The sequence below is a fragment of the Sceloporus occidentalis genome, unplaced genomic scaffold (genome assembly GCF_023333645.1).
Source record: "Sceloporus occidentalis isolate IW3139 unplaced genomic scaffold, rSceOcc1.0.p SCAF_41, whole genome shotgun sequence".
Taxonomy (NCBI): Eukaryota; Metazoa; Chordata; class Lepidosauria; order Squamata; family Phrynosomatidae; genus Sceloporus; species Sceloporus occidentalis.
The window spans coordinates 7,729,800-7,752,260 of NW_028317021.1; the positions used below are offsets into that span (position 1 = coordinate 7,729,800).

A 22,461-nucleotide genomic window follows, 5' to 3' on the forward strand; every position below is an offset into this window, starting at 1 on the left:
AAAATAGAAATAAAGGTCTGAATTAGCCCTCCATGGGCTGGCCCCTCCTTAGTTATCAGACCTTCTTTCTCCTCACCTTCCCAACTGGGCCCTCCGTTCTGGTAGTCAAGGTCGGCTATCCCTGCCCAGGATTTCCTCTGCCCCTTCTCGGATTCGCCCCTTTTCACTTGTTGCCCCTCACTCCTGGAACCTTCTTCCCACCGCGAGCAAGGGCCATCACTTCATTAACCAGCTTCAAAACAGAGAAGCGTTCCCAGGCATTGCATGACTATCATTTGTTATGTGTTCTTTTGTTCCCTGTTTTATTGAACCATTTCCTGTAGCGCTATGTATTTTATATGTATTATCCTATTATCTCTTAGATTGTACGCCATAGGCAGGCTTTCTCTTATATACTTTATGTACAGCACTGTGCAAATCTACAGCGCTGTATAAATAAATAAATAATAATAATAATAATTTTGCAAAAATAGAAATAAATGAATTTTGCAAAAATAGAAATAAATGAATTTTGCAGAAATAGAAATAAATGAATTTTGCAGAAATAGAAATAAATGAATGTTGCAGAAATAGAAATAAAGGCCTGGATTTTGCAAAACTAAAAAGTCTGATATTTTGCAAAACCGGAAGTCATGCTTTTTATTTTATCTCTTCCTCTCCTTCCTCTTATCTTCCTCCTCTTCTTCCTCTTCCTCTTTTCTCTTTAGATAAAGGAATTGGAGGAAAAGATCGAGAAGCAAAAGAAACTGGTTTTTCAGCAGAAGAAGGAATGCGACGGAAAGCGGCTCCAGAAACAGATCAATTTGCTGGAAAACAGACTCAATAATGTGAGTTTTAGCCAAAAATCTGAATTTTGCATAATTATAAAATCTGAATTTTACAAAATTGTAAAATCTGAATTTTGCAAAATTATAGAATCTGAATTTTACAAAATTATAAAATCTGCATTTTGCAAAATTATAAAATCTGAATTTTGCGTAATTATAAAATCTGAATTTTGCATAATTATAAAATCTGAATTTTGCATAATTATAAAATCTGAATTTTGCAAAATTATATCTGAATTTTACAAAATTATAATATCTGAATTTTGCATAATTATAATATCTGAATTTTGCATAATTATGTCTGAATTTTGCATAATTATAATATCTGAATTTTACAAAATTATAAAATCTGAATTTTGCGTAATTAAAAAATCTGAATTTTGCGTAATTAAAAAATCTGAATTTTGCAAAATTATAAAATCTGAATTTTACAAAATTATAATATCTGAATTTTGCATAATTATGTCTGAATTTTGCATTATTATAATATCTGAATTTTGCATTATTATAATGTCTGAATTTTGCAAAATTATAATGTCTGAATTTTGCAAAATTATAAAGTATGAATTTTGCATAATTATAATATCTGAATTTTGCATTATTATAATGTATGAATTTTGCATAATTATAATGTCTGAATTTTACATAATTATAATATCTGAATTTTGCAAAATTATAATACCTGAATTTTGCAAAACCCGTCGCTAACTTTCCCACCCTATTTGTGTCTTTTTCTGGACCGCCGAAGTCGACCGTTTACTACGACACCATTTTGGCGAGGAACGCGCGTTTCCGCGAAGAGATAGAGAGCCTCCAGAAGCAGAAGACGGTTTTCGACGGCATCTTCCTCCGCTTGCAACAGAAGATGGAGGAGCAGAAGAGGGCCATGGAGTCGGCCACAGAGCAAGCGTCCCAGGCCAGGGAGCAAAGGTCAGGAGTGACCGGTGGGGTGTCCAGAGGGGTCCTGTCCTGGGCCTAGTGTCCAGCAATGGCTCCTCTTCTCTTTCGTCCTGGAGAGGAGTGACTGGAGGGGTGTCTAGTGAGGTCCTGTCCTGGGTCCAGCGTCCATCAATGGCTCCTCTTCTCCTTCGTCCTGGAGAGGAGTGGGGTATCCAGCAGGGTCCTGTCCTGGGCCCAGTGTCCAGCCATGGCTCTTCATCTCCTTCATCCTGGAGAGGAGTGACCAGTGGGGTGTCCAGAGGGGTCTTGCCCAGTGTCCAGCCATGGTTCATCTTCTCCTTCGTCCTGGAGAGGAGTGACCGGTGGGGTGTCCAGTGGGGTCCTGTCCTGGGCCCAGTGTCCAGCCATGGCTCCTCTTCTCCTTTCTCCTGGAGAGGAGTAACCGGTGGGGTGTCCAGTGGGGTCTTGTCCTGGGCCCACTGTCCAACAATGGCTCCTTTTCTCCTTTGTCCTGGAGAGGAGTGACCAGTGGGGTGTCCAGTGGGGTCCTGTCCTGGGCCCAGTGTCCAGCCATGGCTTCTCTTCTCCTTCGTCCTGGAGAGGAGTGACCGGTGGGGTGTCCAGAGGTGTCCTTTTCCTGGGCCTAGCGTCCAGCAATGGCTCCTCTTCTCCTTCGTCCTGGATAGGAGTAACCGGTGGGGTGTCCAGAGGTGTCCTTTTCCTGGGCCTAGCGTCCAGCAATGGCTCCTCTTCTCCTTCGTCCTGGATAGGAGTAACCGGTGGGGTGTCCAGAGGGGTCCTGTCCTGGGCCTAGCATCCAGCAATGGCTCCTCTTCCCCTTTGTCCTGGAGAGGAGTGACCAGTGGGGTGTCCAGTGGGGTCTTGTCCTGGGCCCAGTGTCCACCAGAGGCTCCTTTTCTCCTTCATCCTGGAGAGGAGTGACCGGTGTGGTGTCCAGAGGGGTCCTGCCCAGTGTCCAGCCATGGCTCATCTTCTCCTTCATCCTGGAGAGGAGTGACCGGTGGGATGTCCAGAGGGGTCCTGTCCTGGGCCTAGTGTCCAGCCATGGCTTCTCTTCTCCTTCGTCCTGGAGAGGAGTGACCGGTGGGGTGTCCAGTGGGGTCCTGTCCTGGGCCCAGTGTCCAGCCATGGCTCCTCTTCTCCTTTCTCCTGGAGAGGAGTAACCGGTGGGGTGTCCAGTGGGGTCTTGTCCTGGGCCCACTGTCCAACAATGGCTCTTTTTCTCCTTTGTCCTGGAGAGGAGTGACCAGTGGGGTGTCCAGTGGGGTCTTGTCCTGGGCCCTGTGTCCAACAATGGCTCCTTTTCTCCTTCGTCCTGGAGAGGAGTGACCGGTGGGGTATCCAGCGGGGTCCTGTCCTGGACCCAGTGTCCAGCAATGGCTCCTCTTCTCTTTCGTCCTGGATAGGAGTGACCGGTGGGGTGTCCAGAGGGGTCCTGTCCTGGGCCTAGCGTCCAGCAATGGCTCCTCTTCTCCCCTTCGTCCTGGAGAGGAGTGACTGGTGGGGTGTCCAGTAGGGTCCTGTCCTGAGCCCAGTGTCCAGCCATGGCTCCTCTTCTCCTTTGTCCAGGAGAGGAGTGACCGGTGGAGTGTCCAGTGGGGTCTTGTCCTGGGCCCAGTGTCCACCAGAGGCTCCTTTTCTCCTTCCTCCTGGAGAGGAGTGACCGGTGGGGTGTCCAGAGGGGTCCTGTCCTGGGCCCAGTGTCCAGCCATGGCTCCTCTTCTCCTTCATCCTGGAGAGGAGTGACCGGTGGGTTGTCCAGTGGGGTCCTGTCCTGGGGCCAGTGTCCAGCCATGGCTCCTCTTCGGCTTCATTCTGGACAGTAATGACCGGTTGGGTGTCCAGAGGGGTCCTGTCCTGGGCCCAGTGTCCAGCCGTGGCTCCTCTTCTCCTTCCTCCTGGAGAGGAGTGACCGGTGGGGTGTCCATTGGGGACCTGTCCTGGGCCCAGTGTCCAACAATGGCTCCTTTTCTCCTTCGTCCTGGAGAGGAGTGACCGGTGGGGTGTCCAGTGGGGTCCTGTCCTGGGCCCAGTGTCCAGCAATGGCTCCTTTTCTCCTTCGTCCTGGAGAGAAGTGACCCGTTGGGTGTCCTGTCCCATTTCTGTCCTGGGCCCAATACTATTCAATATCATTATCAATGACTTGGAAGAAGGAATAGAACGCATCCTTATCAAATTTGGAGATGACCCCAGTGTGACGCTGCGGCGTAAAAGTCCAATACAATCCTATACTGAATCTATAGATTATAGTAATGCCGAATGGGGTTTTTTTGGGGTGGTTTTTAGGATGGAGGCCCTCGCCAGCATCGCCGCCACGAAGGAACAGTGCTGCAAAGACATTGCACACTTCAACATGGAGTTTCGCGAGCTCCAGCGGATCTACAGCCATGAGACCAAGCTGAAGGCCTTCATGGCCGTGAAGTTGGTTGACCGCTATGAGTACGAAGAGCAGGCCAGGAAAGACAAAGGTAAGACGCTGGAGTAGGCTCTCATTGGGTCTATTGGGTTGGTACTATGGTTGGGTCAACCTGGAGTAGGGTCCGGTTGGGTCTCTTGGGTTGGGACTATAATAATAATAATAATAATATGGTTTATTTATATTTCCCGCTTCTCCCAGAGGATCGAAGCAGGATTACAGCAGAATATAAAACAACAAAACAGTATACAACTACAGTTAAAAATATTATTATCCAAATATCTATAATAATTATTAAAAACAGTTTATAAAAATAATATATATCTACAAAACATACAATGTGCCAGTCCTAATTGGGGTCTTACTTAATTTCTATAGAGGGGTAGACTTTATAAAGAGTTGGGAGGGTATGCTAATTGGAAGAGATAAGTTTTTAACGCCTTCTTAAAGGTTTCCAATGTAGGGATGCAGCGTATCTCTTCTGGGAGGTTATTCCAAAGTGTGGGGGCTGTAGCCAAGAATGTTCTCTGGTGAGTGGAAGTTAGTCTCACCCTAGGGTGCTCAAGTATGAGCTTACCTATTGTTCTGAGGGTGCGGGGCGGATTATGTAGGGAGAGATGTTCCCTCAAGTAACTCGGGCCCAAGCCATGTAGGGCTTTAAAGGTAATAACCAACAGGAAACTAATTGGCAGCCAGTGAAGAGATTTTAGTACCGGTGTTATATGGTCTTGCCTTGGAGATCCGGCGACCAATCTGGCTGCAGCATTTTGAACTAGCTGAAGTTTCCGAACCTGATACAAAGGTAGCCCCATGTAGAGCGCATTACAGAAATCTAAACGAGAGGTTACCAGTGCATGTACTACTGTTTCAAGGTCCTTTCGGTCCGGACAGGGACGTAGCTGGCGTATCAGCCGAAGCTGATACCAAGCACTCCTGGCCATCGCGCCCACTTGGGATGATAATTGTAGGGATGAATCCAAGAGTACTCCCAAACTACGTACTTTGTCCTGTAGGGGATGTGTGACCCCATCCAGGACTGGATGACAAATTCCTCTGTCTGGATCTGGGGAATCTATCACGAGTACCTCTGTTTTCTCTGGATTCAGCTTGAGTTTGTTTTCCCTCATCCAGCCCATTACTGACCCCAGGCAGGCGTCCAGGGGAGAGATGCCTTCCTTAGTCACTGTATCTGTCGGAGCCATGGAGAGGTAGATCTGGGTGTCATCAGTGTACTGATAACACCGTGCTCCATTTTTCTGGATGATCTCTCCCAGTGGCTTCATGGGTTGGTCCAACCTAGAGTGGGGTCCGGTTGGGTGTCTTGGGTTGGTACTATGGGTTGGGTCAACCTAAAGTGGGGTCTGGTTGGATCTCTTGGATTGGTACTATGGTTTGGGTCAACCTAGAGTAGGGTCTCGTTGGGTTTCAACTCATTCTCATTGGGTCCATTGTTGACCCCAAGTAGAGTAGACCCATTGAGTCAACGGTTGAAGGGGAATCTCAACCTACAACTCAATCCCATTGAGTCCATTGTTGACCCTAAGCAGAGTAGACCCATTGAGTCAACGGTCGAAGGGGAAGCCCAGCCTACAACTCAATCCCATTGGGTCCATTGTTGACCCCAAGTAGAGTAGACCCATTGAGTCAACGGTTGAAGGTGAAGCCCAACCTACAACTCAATCCCATTGAGTCCATTGTTGACCCCAAGCAGAGTAGACCCATTGAGTCAACGGTTGAAGGTGAAGCCCAACCTACAACTCAATCCCATTGTGTTCATTGTTGACCCCAAGCAGAGTAGACCCATTGGGTCAACGGTTGAAGGTGAAGCCCAACCTACAACTCAATCCCATTGAGTCCATTGTTGACCCCAAGTAGAGTAGACCCATTGAGTCAACGGTTGAAGGTGAAGCCCAACCTACAACTCAATCCCATTGGGTCCATTGATGATCCCAAGTAGAGTAGACCCATTGAGTCTAGTAGGGGTAGGCTAGCTTCCGCTGACCGCTCTGGTCACTTACTCCGACTTCTCTCCCAGCGATCAAGGAGAAGTCCAGGGCCAAGGCCAAAGGGGAGAGTTTTGAGAGCTACGAAGTGGCCTACATGCGGCTGCTGAAGCTGACCGAGAACGGCGACATTGACCGCTTGGTGGACGAATTCACCAAGAAGGAGAAGAAGAACTTCGCCGCCTTCAGTTACATCACCGAACTCAATGACGACAACGAGAGGCTCCAGAAGAGGATCCAAAGCGTCCAGGTCGGTCCCTTCGCTTCACCGTTCATGCCGTAGTGGTCCAAATACCGAATTACGACTCCAGGAGACGACCGAATTTTTTTTTTAATTTTTTAAAATTTAAAATTTAATTTTTTATTTTTATTAGTTTAAATTTAATTTTAATTATTTTTTTTAATTTTTTAAATTTAATTTTTAATGTTTTTAATTTTAATTTTAATTTTTTTAAGTTTAATTTTTAATTTTTAATTTAATTTTTATATTTTAATTTTAATTTTATTTTTTAATTTTAATTTAATATTTAATGTTTACTTTATTTTTTATTTTTTTATTTTAGTTTAATTTTTCATTTTTAAATTAAATTTAATTTTTTATTATTTTTTAAATTTTTAAAATTTTATTAGGTTAAAAAACATAAAATATAACAGACTAAATACACAACAAACATTAAAAAATACCTAACACAAACAATACTAAAACACATACATGACTTCCTCTACTGTGCATCTGCTACATAATATGATTCAGTTATAATCAAAACATACTCTTAATAACTTTTAACTGTGAAGTCAAGGAAACTTATTCAAACTACGTCTCTACCTATCTGTTACCCCCATTCTGGTTACTGTAATAGATACATTATTAAATACAAAACTCTATAAACACTCAGCTTCTTTCGTATCATATCTAAGAGTGTCTTGCAGAAATCTAAAATATCTACTTTATATTTGTGTAGTCTAAGGTTCTTGCCCCTTGTTCTGTCCATTTTACATCTTTATTTAACCTATTTATCCCCTTAATACAGTCTGACACCCTTATATAGCTGTATTTGAAATTTAATCTAACATTACAATACATCTACTAGGCTTCCCATCTTGTTGTATATATGAGATCCACGGACCCCAATCCTTAGAAAAATTAGATTGCGTGTCATTTTTCATAAACGATAGTTTATCCATTTCATATAATTTAATTTTCCATTCTATAGATGGTAACTCCTCAGACCTCCAGTGTTTTGCGTAAAGTATCCTGGCCGCTGCTATTGCCAAAAAAATCAATTTACCATTTGCCCTTTCCATCGCTTGGTCTTCTATTATATTTAATAGATACATCATCGGGTCTGCACGGATATTAAACTTAATTTTTTTTTCATTTCTCCATGAATCTGTTTCCAATACTGTTTTGCCTTTTCACATGACCACCAACTGTGCAGATACGTGCCTAATTCCTTTTGGCATTTCCAACATGTGCCCTTCATATCCTTATACATTTTGGAAATCCTATGTGGGGTTAAATACCATCTAAAAATTGATTTATAGCAATTTCCCCTAATTTCTACATTATTTGTATACTTGATCCGACTTTTCCATGTCATTTCCCATTGTTCCAACATTATATTCAGGATTCAGGTCTTTTGCCCAGCTAATCATGTATTCTTTAATAACCTCTTCCTCCAATTCAAATTTCAAAATCAAATTATAGAATTTCAATATCCTTTTTATTTTGGACCCGTCTAACAATATTTTCAAACTCTGGAATAGCGGGAGCAATACCTAGGCCTTTCTGATCCATTTTAAATCTTTCGTTCAGTTGTCTATAAGAAAACCAATTTAGCACAAAACTCCCATTACTAATCTCCTCCTGTGATTTAAGTTTTTCTTTACCTTGGTCCAAATTGATTATGTCCTTGTATCTAATCCATCTGTCTTCACTATATACTTTCCTCTTCAGGAAGGCTTCACCTGGAGAAGTCCACAATGGTATCTTTGGACACCATCTTTGTCTGTATTTCAGCCAGACCCGCAACAGTGGCTGTTAAACTCTCTATCCAGTTTAGCTTTTTCATAAAATAAATATGCATGAAAACCAAATTTTAATCCAAAATTTTCCACTGCCAAATTTCTATCATTTTCCAATTTAAGCCAGTCAATTAGCCAGTCAAATACACATGCGTAGAAATACCATTTAAGGTTGGGGAGACTCAGTCCACCGTTTTCAGTCTTATCCTGCATAATTTTCAATTTGATTCTGGGTCTTTTTTTTTGCCAAATAAATTTTGACATATCTTTATGCCAGGCTTTAAAAATCGAATTTTTCGTGATAATGGGAATATTTTGAAATAAAAAAATCAATTTAGGAAGTACTGCCATTTTTATCACAGCTATCCTACCGAGCCAGGAAATTTGTAGGTGCTGCCATCTCTCCAAGTCCCTTTTGATTTCTTTCCAAATTTTTATATTATTATTTTGGTATAATTCCGTGTTTTTCGTTGTCAAATTTATCCCTAAATACTTAACCTGCTTCTTTCTTTGAAATCCTGTTTTCTCCACTACTTTTCCAATATCTTTATCTGAGATATTCATAGTCAACATCATTGTTTTCTTCTGATTGATCGTATAACCTGAAATTTTGCCATAATATTTGAGAATTTTCATTAAGTGATCAGAACTTAATGAAAATCGGCATATGCCCACAATTTATAGCAATAGTTTTTAACCCTTACACCTCCAATTAAAGTATCATTTCTAATCTTATTCAACGTAACCTCCAATGTCATAAATAGTAAGGGAGCAAGGGGACAACCTTGTCTTACTCCCTTACTAATTTTGAACATCTTTGTTCTTTCCCCATTTATCGAAACAGTCGCCTCTTGATTGTGGTAAATTTTCATAATCCAATTTAGAAAAGTTTCTCCTATCTCCATCTTTTTCAACACCGCAAAAATGAAATTCCATCTAACATTATCAAAAGCCTTCTCGGCGTCCAAGAATATCATAGCCAATTCTTTATTAACATTTTTTTCATGGATTTCTACAGTGCGTCCTCGCCTTACGCGGGGGATCCGTTCCGGATCCCTCCGTGTAAGGCAAATTCCGCCTATGCTCGAGCCCCATTGGAAACAATGGGGCTCGTGCGCGGCGGCGCTGCAGTGTGGGTGCGCGCGGGCGCAACGGGCGCTCACGCCCATTCAATTGAATGGGACGCGTCGCCCCTTCCGCCCCACGCGCGCGCCACGGCTTGAGCGCGTATGCTCAAGGCCGCGTATGGCGCGCCCGTGTATGGCGCGGGCGCACTGTATTAAATTTAATAAATTTCTTATCCAATTAATCATAACTTTTTTTAGTCTCTCTGCCAGAATTGCTGCTAATAACTTGTAGACCGAATTCAAAAGGGAAATTGGTCTAAAAAAATTTGGTTCCAATATTTCTTTATTTTGTTTAGGAATTAAAATTATATTAGCCTGGTTCCATGTTTGTGGTGTTTCAGCATGTATGATCTCATTCATCGTTTCCATTAATGGGGGTCCTAATTCATTTGCAAACAATTTGTAGTATTCATTAGTAAACCCATCTAAGCCCAGAGATTTCCCTTTCTTTGATTTATGGGTTGCTTCAAACACTTCTTGCAGAGTGATAGGAGTATTCAATATTTGTTTCTGTTCATTTGTCAATTTTTTAATATACATCTCAAGGTATTTTTCCATCAGCGTCCTATTATCTCCTAAATTTAATTTAATTTTTAAAGTTTTTAAAGTTTAATTATTATTTTTTAAATGAAGTGATGAATTTAGCGTTAAAGGAATAATAAGTACCCAAGAACGCAGCTGAAGCTCATTTATAATTGCTTTGCACCCTTCTTTTAATATTTTTAAATTATTTGATTTTAGCACTGAATTTGTTTGAATTATTATAGCAATTTTATTTCAATATACTATTATAATATATGTATTTATATGTATTAAATTTATTTATTTTATTATTATTAATTTGTGTATTATTATTTTAATTATTGTACCAATTTTAGTATACTATTATAATATTATTATATGTATTATATTTTATTATTATTTTTACTATATTAATTAATTTATTATTATTATTGTAGCAGTTTTATTTTAATATACTATTATAATATTATATGTATTTATATTTATTTATTATTGTTATTATATTTATTTATTAATTATATTTATATTATTGTGTTTATTATTATATTTATTTATAAACAACCTACAAACATGTTTTTTATCTTCAATAAACTTTAATTTAAATTTAATTTAAACTTTAATTTATAAAATAAATAAATATAATACATATTAATACATATATTAAATAAATAAATATAATAATAATAAATGCAATAAATATAAATAAATATATGTAAATAAATTAATAAATGAATAAATATATTAATATAAATAAATATAAATACAATAGTAATAAATAGATATAATAAATGAATAAATATATATAAATAAAGAATAGTTTATAAGAAATAAATAAATATAAATAAATATAAACATAATTATAATAAATAAATAAATAGAATAAATATAATAAATCTAACTAAAAGTAATAAATAAAAATTATGAATGAATAAATGAATATAATAAATTAATAATCATCGAATCACAGAATCATAGAATCATAGAATCATAGAATACTAGAGTTGGAAGAGACTGCAAGGGCCATCCAGTCCATGCGGTCTCTTCCAACTCTATTATTCTATTATTCTATGATTCTATGATTATTAATTTATTATATTCATTTATTTATTCATTAATAATAATAATAATAGAATAAATAAATATAGTAAATAAATAAAAATTATATAAAAATAAATAAATGAATAAATTATTATTAATAAATAGATATTGTAATAACTAAATATAAGAATATATATAAGGATAAATAAAATGAATAAATAAATATAAAAATATAATAATTAACGAATAATATATTATGAATAAGCAAATATAATAAATATAATAATAATAATTAATAAAAATACTATAATATAGGTAATATATAATGAATATAAGCAAATAAATATAATAAATATAATAATAAATAAATAATAAATACTGTACAATAAATATATGTATAATGAATATAATAAGCAAATAAATATTATAAATATAATTATTAATAAATACAATAAATAATATATAATGATAATAAGTAAATAAATATAATAAATATAAAAATTAATAAATAAATAAAATAAATATAAATAATATATAATGAAAATAATAAGCATGTAAATAAATAAATAAATATAGTAAATGTTTAAATAATGAATATAATAATTAAATAAATATAATAAATATTTATAAATAAATAAATATATAAATAACATATAATGAATGTAAAGCAAATAAATATAATACATAACAATTAATAAATATAATGATATATAATGAATATAATAAGTAAAAATATAATAAATGTAATAATAATGAATTAATAAATACAATAATAATAATAATAATAATAATAATAATAATCTTATTTTGCATCGCAGAACGAAATCGATCAGATGAAACTGGAGCAGAAGAAGGACCAAGAAGTCCAACACGGACACCTTAAAGAATTAGAGGTACCCAATAAAATGACCACCGTCCTAAATAATATCCTACCCCCCATATTTAACACCCTGGACGTTGAGATAACCACTCCCCCTCCTCCTCCTCCAGGACAAGCTCAGCTGGACAACCGAGGAAGGCAACCGCTATGAATACAAAGTCAAGGAGAGCAGCAAGACCCTGGATCACCTCAAGTCCGCGGTGGACTTCCTCTTCAAGAAGATGGACTGCGACGCCACCACGATCCGCGAACATCTGGGCGAAACCGGAGAGGTCACTGACCAGAACCTGATGTGCCATTTCAGTGAGTCCCATATGTCCGAGGGTCCGATATGTCTGAGGGTCCAATATGTCCAAGGGTCCAATAGGTCCAAGGGTCCGATATGTCCGAGGGTCCCATATGTCCAAGGGTCCCATATGTCCATGGGTCCGATATGAGAGTCCAATATGTCCAAGTGTCCATTATGTCCAAGGGTCCGATATGTCCGAGGGTCTGATATGTCCAAGTGTCCATTATGTCCAAGGGTCCAATATGAGAGTCCAAAATGTCCAAGTGTCCATTATGTCCGAGGGTCCAATATGTCCAAGGGTCTGATATGAGAGTCCAATATGTCCAAGTGTCCATTATGTCCGAGGGTCCAATATGTCCAAGGGTCCGATATGAGAGTCCAATATGTCCAAGTGTCCAATATGTCCAACAGTCTGGGATGCTGTCCTTGGCTGTTGACCACTTGTTGACCATCCACTGACCATCTACAAAGTTTGGGACCCATCATCTGAAGGTTTGGGATGCTCTCCTCTGCTGTTGACCACCTGTTGACCATCCACTGACCACCCATGGGTCAACAGATGCTGGGTCCTATTGATGCAAGTGCTGTTGACCACCTGATGCATCCATTGTCTAACCATGGGTCAATGGACGCTGGGGATGCTGGGACCTAAGGGCTGGGATACTCTCCCGTTGACCACTTGATGCATCCATCGACCAACCATTGGGTCAACGGGTGTTGGGGATGCTAGGACCTATGGTCTGGGATGCTCTCCCATTGACCACCTGATGCATCCATTGACCAACCATTGGGTCAACGGACATTAGGAATGCTGGGACCTATGGTCTGGGATGCTCTCCTGTTGACCACCTGATGCATCCATTGACCAACCATTGGGTCAACAGATGCTGGGGATGCTGGGACCTAAGGGCTGGGATGCTCTACCATTGACCACTTGATGCATCCATTGACCGACCAAGGGATGTTAGGGATGCTGGGACCTAAGGGCTGGGATGCTCTCCCGTTGTCCACTTGATGCATCCATTGACCAACCATGGATTAACGGATGCTGGGAATGCTGGGACTTATGGGCTGGGATGCTCTCCCGTTGACCACTTGATGCATCCGTTGACCAATCATTGGGTCAACAGATGCTGGGGAAGCTGGGACCTAAGGGCTGGGATGCTCTCCCGTTGACCACTTGATGCATCCGTTGACCAACCATTGGGTTAACGGATGTTGGGGATGCTGGGACCTATGGGCTGGGATGCTCTGCCGTTGACCACTTGATGCGTCCATTGACCTACCAACGGATGTTGGGGATGCTGGGACCTATCATCCACCCCTCTGTCTCCTCCTTGTAGGTATCATTGAGAAGAAGGCCAACCACCTCCTCCTCCTGGAGACCTTCCTGCGCTACAAGGAAATAGAAGGGGAGCTGGAGGCTGTGCCCATCCAGAACCCGTTTTTGGGGGGCACTTCGTTGCTGTCAAGGGTGGCGTCCGTCACGGTGGTCGCCCCTTCTGTTGGCATGGACCCCTTCGCGGATGTTTTGGAGCCAGGTAAGTCATGTCATTGGTCTTATCAATCCCATCATTGGGCCCAAGTAGAGTAGACCCATTAAGAAGAAAAGGGTATCAGTGGGATTTTCCTAGTTGTTGGGTTTCCCATTCAACCATTGACTCAGTGGATCTCCTAGGGACCAAGAATGGGCTCAATGGGATTTAGTTGTGTGTTGGGTTTCCCCTTCAACCGTTGACTCAATGGGTCTGCTCTACTTGGGGTCAGCAATGGACTAAATGGGATTTAGTTGTGTGTTGGGTTTCCTCTTCAACCGTTGACTCAATGGGTCTACTCTACTTGGGGTCAACAATGGACTCAATGGGATTTAGCTATGTATTGGACTTCCCATTCAACCGTTGACTCAATGGGTCTACTCTACTTGGGGTCAACAATGGACTCAATGGGATTTAGTTGTGTGTTGGGTTGCATCTTCAACCATTGACTCAATGGGTCTACTCTACTTGGGGTCAACAATGGACTCAATGGGATTTAGATGTGTATTGGACTTACCCTTCAACCATTGACTCAATGGGTCTACTCTACTTGGGGTCAACAATTGACTCAATGGGATTTAGCTGTGTGTTGGGTTTCCCCTCCAACCATTGACTCAATGGGTCTACTCTACTTGGGGTCAACAATGGACTCAATGTGGTTTAGATGTGTATTCAATATTTGATTCAATTGATCTTTCTCCAGTTGAGTCTATTTGATGTATCAATGGGATTTTGTTGGGTCTTGACTCAAGCGTTGAGTCAAAATTCAATTCAATGGGTCTGTTTAGCACTAACCAATGTATCAATGGGATTTAATGGGTTTATTGATCAAATAAGCTCATTAATCGTTCGATTCAATGGATCTAACACTACTTGAGACTCAATTAATGGGATTTTCTTAGGTCTTGACTCAAATTCAACCTTCGATTCAATGGATATGTTTAGGACTAACCAATTATCAATGGAATTTAATGGGTTTATTGATTAAATAAGCTCATTAATAATTCGATTCAATGGATTTAACTCTGGTTGGGACTCAATTAATGGGATTTTCTTGGGTCTTGACTCAAATTCAACATTCGATTCAATGGATCTGTTTAGGAATAACCAAGTATCAATGGGATTTAATTGGTTTATTGATCAAATAAGCTCATTAATTGTTCGATTCAATGGATCTAACTCTGGTTGGTACTCAATTAATGGGATTTTTTGGAGTCTTGAATCAATATTTTTATATTCATATTTTCAATGTTTTTCTAACTTAAATACAGCGGACACGCCGTTGGACCACGAAAACCTGCGCGCTTTGGTTCAGGAGAACCTCGCGATGGCAAAGGATGCCGATGAAATCGGGAGCCCCAAAAAGAAGCCCTCGATGTAGGAATATATATATATATATAAATACACATATATATTGATTTGGGAGAAGAACGGACCAAAAACGAAGGATCTCAATTACTAAGGGCCATTAAAGTTTCTTCTCTTTCTCCTACATCCGGCTGCTTCTTTCAATTCATTCGTCAATTCTTCATCCGTTTATTCATCATGGCTGACGTTTCTGCTCCCAAATCCACATCTATCTATTCCTTTCTCTCCTTCCTTCCCTTTTCCACTCTTTCCTTCCTTCCCTTTAATCTTCCTTCCCTCTTTCTACTCCTTCCTTCTCTCTTTCTTCCCTTTCTCTCCTTCCTTCCTTCTTGCCACTCCTTCTTTCCTTTCTTCCCTGTTTCCACTCCTTCCTTCCCTCCTTCCCTCCTGATCTTTCATTCCTTTCTTTCCCCTTTCTCTCCTTCCTTCCTTCCTTCCTTTTCTTCTTCTTTTCCTATTTCCACTCCTTCCTTCCTTTCCTTCCCACTCTTCCATTCCTTTCTTCCTTCTTTCTTTCCCCGTTTCCACTCCTCCCTTCCTTACTTCTCTCCCACTCTTTCATTCCCTTCTTCCTTCTTCCTCTCCTTTCATCCCTATTTCCACTTCTTCCCTCCTTCTTCCTTCCCTCTTTCCACTTTTTCCTTCCTTCCTTTTCCTCTTTCCCCTTTCCACTCCTCCCTCCCTCCCTCCCCTCTTCCCTTCCTTCCTTCCTTTTCTTCCTTCCTTCCTTCCTTCCTTCCCCTCCTGCTCTTTCATTCCTTTCTTTCCCTTTTCTCTCCTTCCTTCCCTCTTTCCACTCCTGTCTACCTTCCCCCTCACTCTTTCTTTCCTTCCTTCCCTCCTCCCTGTTCTTTCCTTCCTTCCTTCCTTCCTTCCTTCCTTCCTTCCTCCCTCCCTCCCTCCCTCCCTGCTCCTTCCTTCCTTCCTTGCCTCCTCTCTGCTCCTTCCTTCCTTCCTTCCCTCCTTCCTTCCCTCCTCCCTGCTCTTTCTGTTCTTCCTTCCTTCCTCCTTTACTTCCCTACTCCCTGCTCTTTTCTTCCTTCCTTCCCTCCTCCCTGTTCCTTCCTTCCCTCCTCCCTGCTCCTTCCTTCCTTCCTTCCTTCCTTCCTTCCTTCCTTCCTTCCCTCCTCCCTGCTATTTCCTTCCCTCCTTCCTTCCTTCCTTTCCTCCTCCCTGCTCTTTCATTCCTTCCTTCCTTCCATTACTCCTCCCTGCTCTTTCCATCCTTCCTTCCTTCCTCCTTTACTTCCCTCCTCTCTGCTCTTTCATTCCTTCCTTCCTTCCCTACTCCCTGCTCTTTCCCTCCTACCTTCCTTCCTTTCCTCCGCCCTGCTCTTTCATTCCTTCCTTCCTTCCTCCCTCCCTGCTCCTTCCTTCCTTCTTTCCTTCCTTCCCTCCTCCCTGCTCTTTCCTTCCTTCCTTCCATCACTCCTCCCTGCTCTTTCCATCCTTCCTTCCTTCTTTACTTCCCTCCTCCCTGCTCTTTCATTCCTTCCTTCCTTCCCTACTCCTCTTTCTTTCCTTCCTTCCTTCCCTCCTCCCTGCTCTTTCCTTCCTAGCTTCCTTCCTTTCCTCCTCTCTGCTCTTTTCTTCCTTCCTACCTTCCCTCCTTCCTTCCCTCCTCCCTGCTCTTTCATTCCTTTCTTCCCTCCTTCCTCCCTCCCTGCTCCTTCCTTCCTTCCTCCTTCCTTCCTTCCTTCCTTCCCTCCTCTTGCTCTTTCCTTCCTTCCTTCCTTCCTTCCTTCCTTCCTTCCTTCCTTCCCTCCTCCCTGCTCTTTCATTCCTTTCTTCCCTCCTTCCTCCCTCCCTGCTCCTTCCTTCCTTCCTTCCTCCTTCCTTCCTTCCTTCCTTCCTTCCTTCCTTCCTTCCCTCCTCTTGCTCTTTCCTTCCTTCCTTCCTTCCTTCCTTCCTTCCTTCCTTCCTTCCATCACTCCTCCCTGCTCCTTCCTTCCTTCCTTCCTTCCTCCCTTCCCTCCTCCCTGCTCTTTCATTCCTTCCTTCCTTTTCTCCTTCTTCTCCTCCTTTCTGCCTATTGCTCTTCTAGCCATCTTTACTGTTGAATTACATTATTATTACAGTATCCTGGCTCCATCGTTTGGCCAAAGCCTGGAACTGCACGGTGGCCATTTTGTCCAACGAAGGAAGACCTTGGTTGCGGATAGAAAGAGCTGGATGCATTTATTTATCCCCAGAGATGCCTTTGCAAGACCTGAGCTGCTCGTAATAGAAACAGCAAAAGAAGGATGCCTCCTATTCATAGGATCAATATAATAATCCAAATTCAATAATGCATTTATTATTAATTATTATTAATTAATTTATTTCTAGAGATGCCTTTGCAAGACCTGAGCTGCTCATAATTTAAATATAAGGAAGCCCTTTATTCATAGGATCAATATGATAGTCCAAAGCCAGTAATGCATTTATTTATTATTATTAAATATTATAATAAATTATTATTTAATTTATTTATCCCCAGACATGTCTTTGCAAGACCTGAGCTGCTCATAATATAAATAGGGAAATATTATTTATGACTTTTATTATGCAAATTGTTATTAACTATTATTATTATGCAATTAACTATTATTTAATTATTATTTAGTTTATTTATTTCTAGAGGTGCCTTTGCAAGACCTGAGCTGCTAATAATTTAAACAGGAAATATAATTTATTACTATTATTATGCAATTTATTATTAACTATTATTATGCAATTTATTATCAATTATAATTATATATTTATTATTTAATTCATTTTCCCCTAGAGATGCCTTTGCAAGACCTGAGCTGCTCATAATTTAAATAGGAAATATTACTATTATGTAATTGATTATTAATTATTATTTATTTATTAATAACAATATAATATTTATTTATTTATTTATTTATTTATTATTTAACATTTATTCAAATAGATGCCTATGCAAGACCTGAGCTGCTCATATTATTATAATATTATAATATAATGAATAGGAAAAATTATTATAATTTTATAATTATATTATAATATTATATATATGTATTACAATAACAGGAAATATTATTTATTACTATTATTTTATTTATTCATTATTTTAATTATTAATGTTTATTATTTAAATTTTCTTAAATAAAATAAATACAATAATACATTATTACAGTTATTATGCAATTTATTATTAATTATTATTATGCAATTCATTATTAATTATTATTTATTAACAGGAAATATTGTTTATTACTATTTTATTTATTAATTAATTTATTTTATTATTGTTTATTATTTAAATTAATTATTAAATAAATAAAATAATAAATGATTACAATTATTAGGCAATTTATCATTAATTATTATTTATTTATTAATAGTAATAATAATAACAATATTATTATTATTATTATTATTCTATTATTTAATTCATTTATCCCCAGCGATGCCTTTGCAAGACCCGAGGGTCAGTCTGGATGACCACTAGAGTGTCCTGAGAGTGTCCTGAGCCTTTGTGGGTGGGGTTTATCCCTCCTTTTTTTTCCTCCCTCCTTTTCTCCTCCTTCTCTCCTCCTCCCTCCTTCCTTCCTTTCCCTCCCAGAGAAGAGGAAGAAGGATAAAGGGAAGGAGGAGGAGGACAGAAAGAGGGGTGTCCAGCCAAGATGGCAGCCATTTCAGGGGGAGCCCTTGCTGCTGCTGCTGCTGCTTCTCCGGCCAATGTCCGGCCAATGTCCGGCAGCGAGGCCGAAGTCCGGCAGAGGCTCCTGCGCAACGCCAAGAAAGAGGTGGGAAGGAAGGAGGGAAGGGGAAAAAGGAGGAGAGGAAGGGAGGAAGGAAGGGGGGAATGGGGGAAAGGAGGAAAGGTAGGATTGGGGGGGTCTCTCTTGGTAAAAAAGGGGGGCTTTCATTGGAGGCAATGGAGGGAAGTAAGGATGGAAGGAGGGGAAGGAGAGGAGGAAGAAGGGAAGGAGAGAATGGAGGGGAAGGAGGAGAGGAAGGATTGGGGGAATGGAAAAACGGGGGGCTTTCATTGCAAAGGGAATGGAGGGCCTTTGGAAGGGAAGGAGGGAATGAGAGAATGGAAGGGGGGAAGGAGGGAAGTAGGAAAAGGAGGGGAGGAAGGAAAGAAGAGGGGATGGGATAAAGGAGAGGAGGAAGGATTGGGGGTCTTCACTCGAAAAAAGGAGGGATTAGTTTGGAAAGGGAATGGGGGCCTTTGGAAAAAAGGAGGGAGGGAATGAGAGAAAGGAGGAAGGGAAGGAGGGAAGGAGGGAGGTTGGAGGGAAGGAGGAGAGGAAGGGGGGAATGGGAGAATGGAGGAGAGGAAGGATTGGGAAAAGGGGGGCTTTCAAAGGGGAGGAAGGAGGGGAGGAAGGAGGGAATGAGAGAAAGGAGGGGAGGGAGAATGGAGGAGGCCTTTTCCTCCTGGATAAAAGGGGGGTCTTCCTTTGGGGTTTGGGGGGCTGTTTGGGGGTGTTTCTGTCCAAAGAGGGGGGCTGCCTATCTATCTATCTATCTATCTATCTATCTATCTATCTATCTATCCATCCATCCCTTCAAGGCCTCCTGCCATTAGGCTGGGAATGAACAAACAACTCTCTGCCTATTTGTCCATCCATCCATCCAATCTGCAATCTGTCTGTCTGTCTGTCTGTCTCTCTTTCTATCTCTCTTTATCTCTCTCTCTCTTTATCTATCGCTATCTATCTATCTATCTATCTATCTATCTATCTATCTATCTATCTATCTATCTATCTATCCAATCTGCTATCTATCTATCTATCTATCTATCTATCTATCTATCTATCTATCTATCTATCCATCCAATCTGCGCTCTCTCTCTCTCTCTCTCTCTCTCTCTCTATATATATATATATATATATATATATATATATAACCATCCAATCTGCTGTCTGTCCATCCATCCATCCATCCATCCTATCTATCCATCTGTCTGTTAAGCTATCCATCCTCTCTAAAAACAAAACAAAAACAACAACAACAAATTATCCATCCATCTACCCACCCTATCTATCTATCTATCTATCTATCTATCTATCTATCTATCTATCCCTTTCTCTCTCTCTCTCTCTCTCTCTCTCCATCCGTTCATTCATCCTATCTATCTATCCATCCATCCCTCCAAGGCCCATAACTGATGCGCATTAAGAGAACCTAGGCCCTAAATAACCCCCAGAATGCACCAGAAACACGGTTTTTGAGATGCTAAGCTGGGTCATCCCCGGACGGCCCTCGGATGGGAGACCGACGACCCAAAAGAAAGGCTCAGTTTTGGAGGAAAGAACCGCTGGCGACCATTTTGTGGCGCGGAAGAAGGACCGTTCCTTCCTCCAGTTGCCTTGGAAACGGAAGAAAGGATGAGAGGATGGAGGGATGGAGGAGCATCGCAAAAGGAGGAGTGCAATCCTTTCGTTCCTGGATAACGAAGATCGTTATCGACAAATGCAATTAATGCCACTTTGCGATTAATTATTTTATTCCTATTTCCTCGTTAGCCTTTTTGTCCCCCGTTAATCTGGATATTGGGATTAATTAGGTTTATTAAAGCAGCGAAATTAAATAAGCCTTTTATTGGTCTGGATAAGGAATAGATAAAGTTATTGATTGGGAAAATATATCTGGAGATTGCAAATATGTTATATATGTATAAAAATGTGATATATATATATATATATATATATATATGGAAATTGCAAATATATTTGGGGATTTCATATATGTGTGTGTCCATGAATATAAATACAATATATCTAGAGGTTGCATAAATATATATATATTTCATATATATATGTGTGTGTGTGTGTGTGTGTGTGTATTTGGAGAAAATAAATGGATTTGCATTTATTCTGATGCATTAAAAAATCTTTTTAAATCCAGATTTGATCCATTTGTTCTCTGAGGCTTAAATCTCCCATTTTCAACATCCATGGGACGCAATGCAGAATGGGACATATAGATAGATAGATAGATAGATAGATAGTTTTAATTTGTTTTTATTTGCAGGTGAAGCAAATCATGGAAGAAGCTGTCACCCGAAAGTTTGTCCACGAAGACAGCAGCCACATAATTTCCTTCTGCGGTACGTCTCTTTATTGATCGATATATTAATTTATTGATTGATGTAATAATTCATTATAAAATATAATAACTATTTTAATGTATGTTATAAATAATTATATTTATTATATAATTATATTTTATTAATAATAATTATATTTTAGTAATTATTATTTTATAAAATAAGTATTTTAAATATTTAAAAATATAAAATTGAAAAAAAATATTATAAAAATATTTTTATAATAATCTTTATTAATTTTTATATTAAAAAGTACAGTCAGAGAAATAAAAAAGGTACAAAATAAATCAATATCAAAGTATCAAATAAAGTTTACATTTGTATCTTATTCTACTGAATCTTCTTTTCTTCATTAGATCCATTGAATCAACTTCCTAACATTCTTGTGGAGTTGAAGAGCTCAGTTCTTGCAAAAAATCATCATCCCATGCATTTAAAAATTGCTATGATACATTCTATCAAATCCTTCTATCAATATTAACCATCATTGTATCTTTAACTCAAAGAAGGAATATATCCACATTTATAATATACCACAACAACATTTCCAAGCTTTGTTGAAACAAATATTGAAATCAAAATAAATCTTATTTGTAGCATAAATTTTTAAGTGTATATCTCCTAGTTTTAATTTTGGTATGACCGGAGTCTCATATTTCCATCCATCTGTTGACCTATTTGTTAATCAAGATACAGAGATAAAATGAAAAAACAATTTAAGTTAATCTTTCCAAATAATATTGTAAACCTCTAAATCTCAATAAGAGTTGTATCTAGGGTCCATTCTTTCTCCCAAAATAGTACCACCTTCTCCCAATCCTCTTTTCTCCTCCGCTTACTATAATTTTTAATACTACAAGAAAGTCTATCAAGTTCGCTATAGTCATTTACTTTTGACATCCAACTATTCCAAGATGGGGCTTTATTTGCTTTCCACAATTTAGCAATTTCCACTCTAGCAGCTGTTACCAAGTATAAGATCACTCTCCAGTATTGTTTTTCGTTCTGGGGTTTTAAAACTGATGTTATGTGCAGTAAAAAGAGCTTAGGGTTAAAAGGTAATTTTATCTCAAATATTTTTTTAATTGATTTATGAATCTCCAACCAAAACTTTTGTATTTCCTTGCATTTCCACCATATATGCACCTCAAATCTGGAAGAGCATACCCCCCCCCCCCGCCCTTTCCTTTGTATCCTTTAAGGTCAACCATTTAAACCTTTCCGTAAAAATTTTCTCAACTCATTCTCCCAGTCTTTAAATTGCTTATCTTTTATTTCTACTTAATTCTTAAGAAAGAGAAACATTAATTTTGGCATTATTACCATTTTAATAACTGCAATTCTTCCAAGCAAAGAGAAATTTAGTCTACTCCATCTGCTTATATTTCCTTTAATTACTCTCCATGTTTCACTATAATTATTTTCAAATAATTTTAAATT

General features: G+C 39.2%; 2 protein-coding genes across 6 annotated transcripts in view; both read left to right on the plus strand.

Moving 5' to 3' along the window:
- Positions 1–21,549, plus strand: part of LOC149290119 (coiled-coil domain-containing protein 63-like) — a 42,389-nt gene extending 20,840 nt beyond the window's left edge. For all 5 annotated transcript variants that reach the window (XM_089489935.1, XM_089489937.1, XM_089489936.1 and 2 more), the window contains 10 exons: positions 708–827; positions 1,576–1,757; positions 4,035–4,216; positions 6,200–6,417; positions 11,698–11,772; positions 11,870–12,062; positions 13,392–13,589; positions 14,855–14,960; positions 20,946–21,021; positions 21,378–21,549. In XM_089489935.1, the coding sequence (XP_089346061.1) occupies positions 708–827; positions 1,576–1,757; positions 4,035–4,216; positions 6,200–6,417; positions 11,698–11,772; positions 11,870–12,062; positions 13,392–13,589; positions 14,855–14,960; positions 20,946–20,949 (1,278 nt within the window). In that variant the 3' untranslated portion in view covers positions 20,950–21,021; positions 21,378–21,549. The remainder of the gene's footprint in view (positions 1–707; positions 828–1,575; positions 1,758–4,034; positions 4,217–6,199; positions 6,418–11,697; positions 11,773–11,869; positions 12,063–13,391; positions 13,590–14,854; positions 14,961–20,945; positions 21,022–21,377) is intronic.
- The window catches only part of LOC149290120 (small G protein signaling modulator 1-like), a 38,958-nt gene continuing 35,020 nt past the window's right edge, over positions 18,524–22,461 (plus strand). The window contains exons 1-2 of the mRNA XM_089489933.1: positions 18,524–18,706; positions 20,946–21,021. Coding sequence (XP_089346059.1) covers positions 18,584–18,706; positions 20,946–21,021 — 199 coding nt within the window. The 5' untranslated portion in view covers positions 18,524–18,583. The remainder of the gene's footprint in view (positions 18,707–20,945; positions 21,022–22,461) is intronic.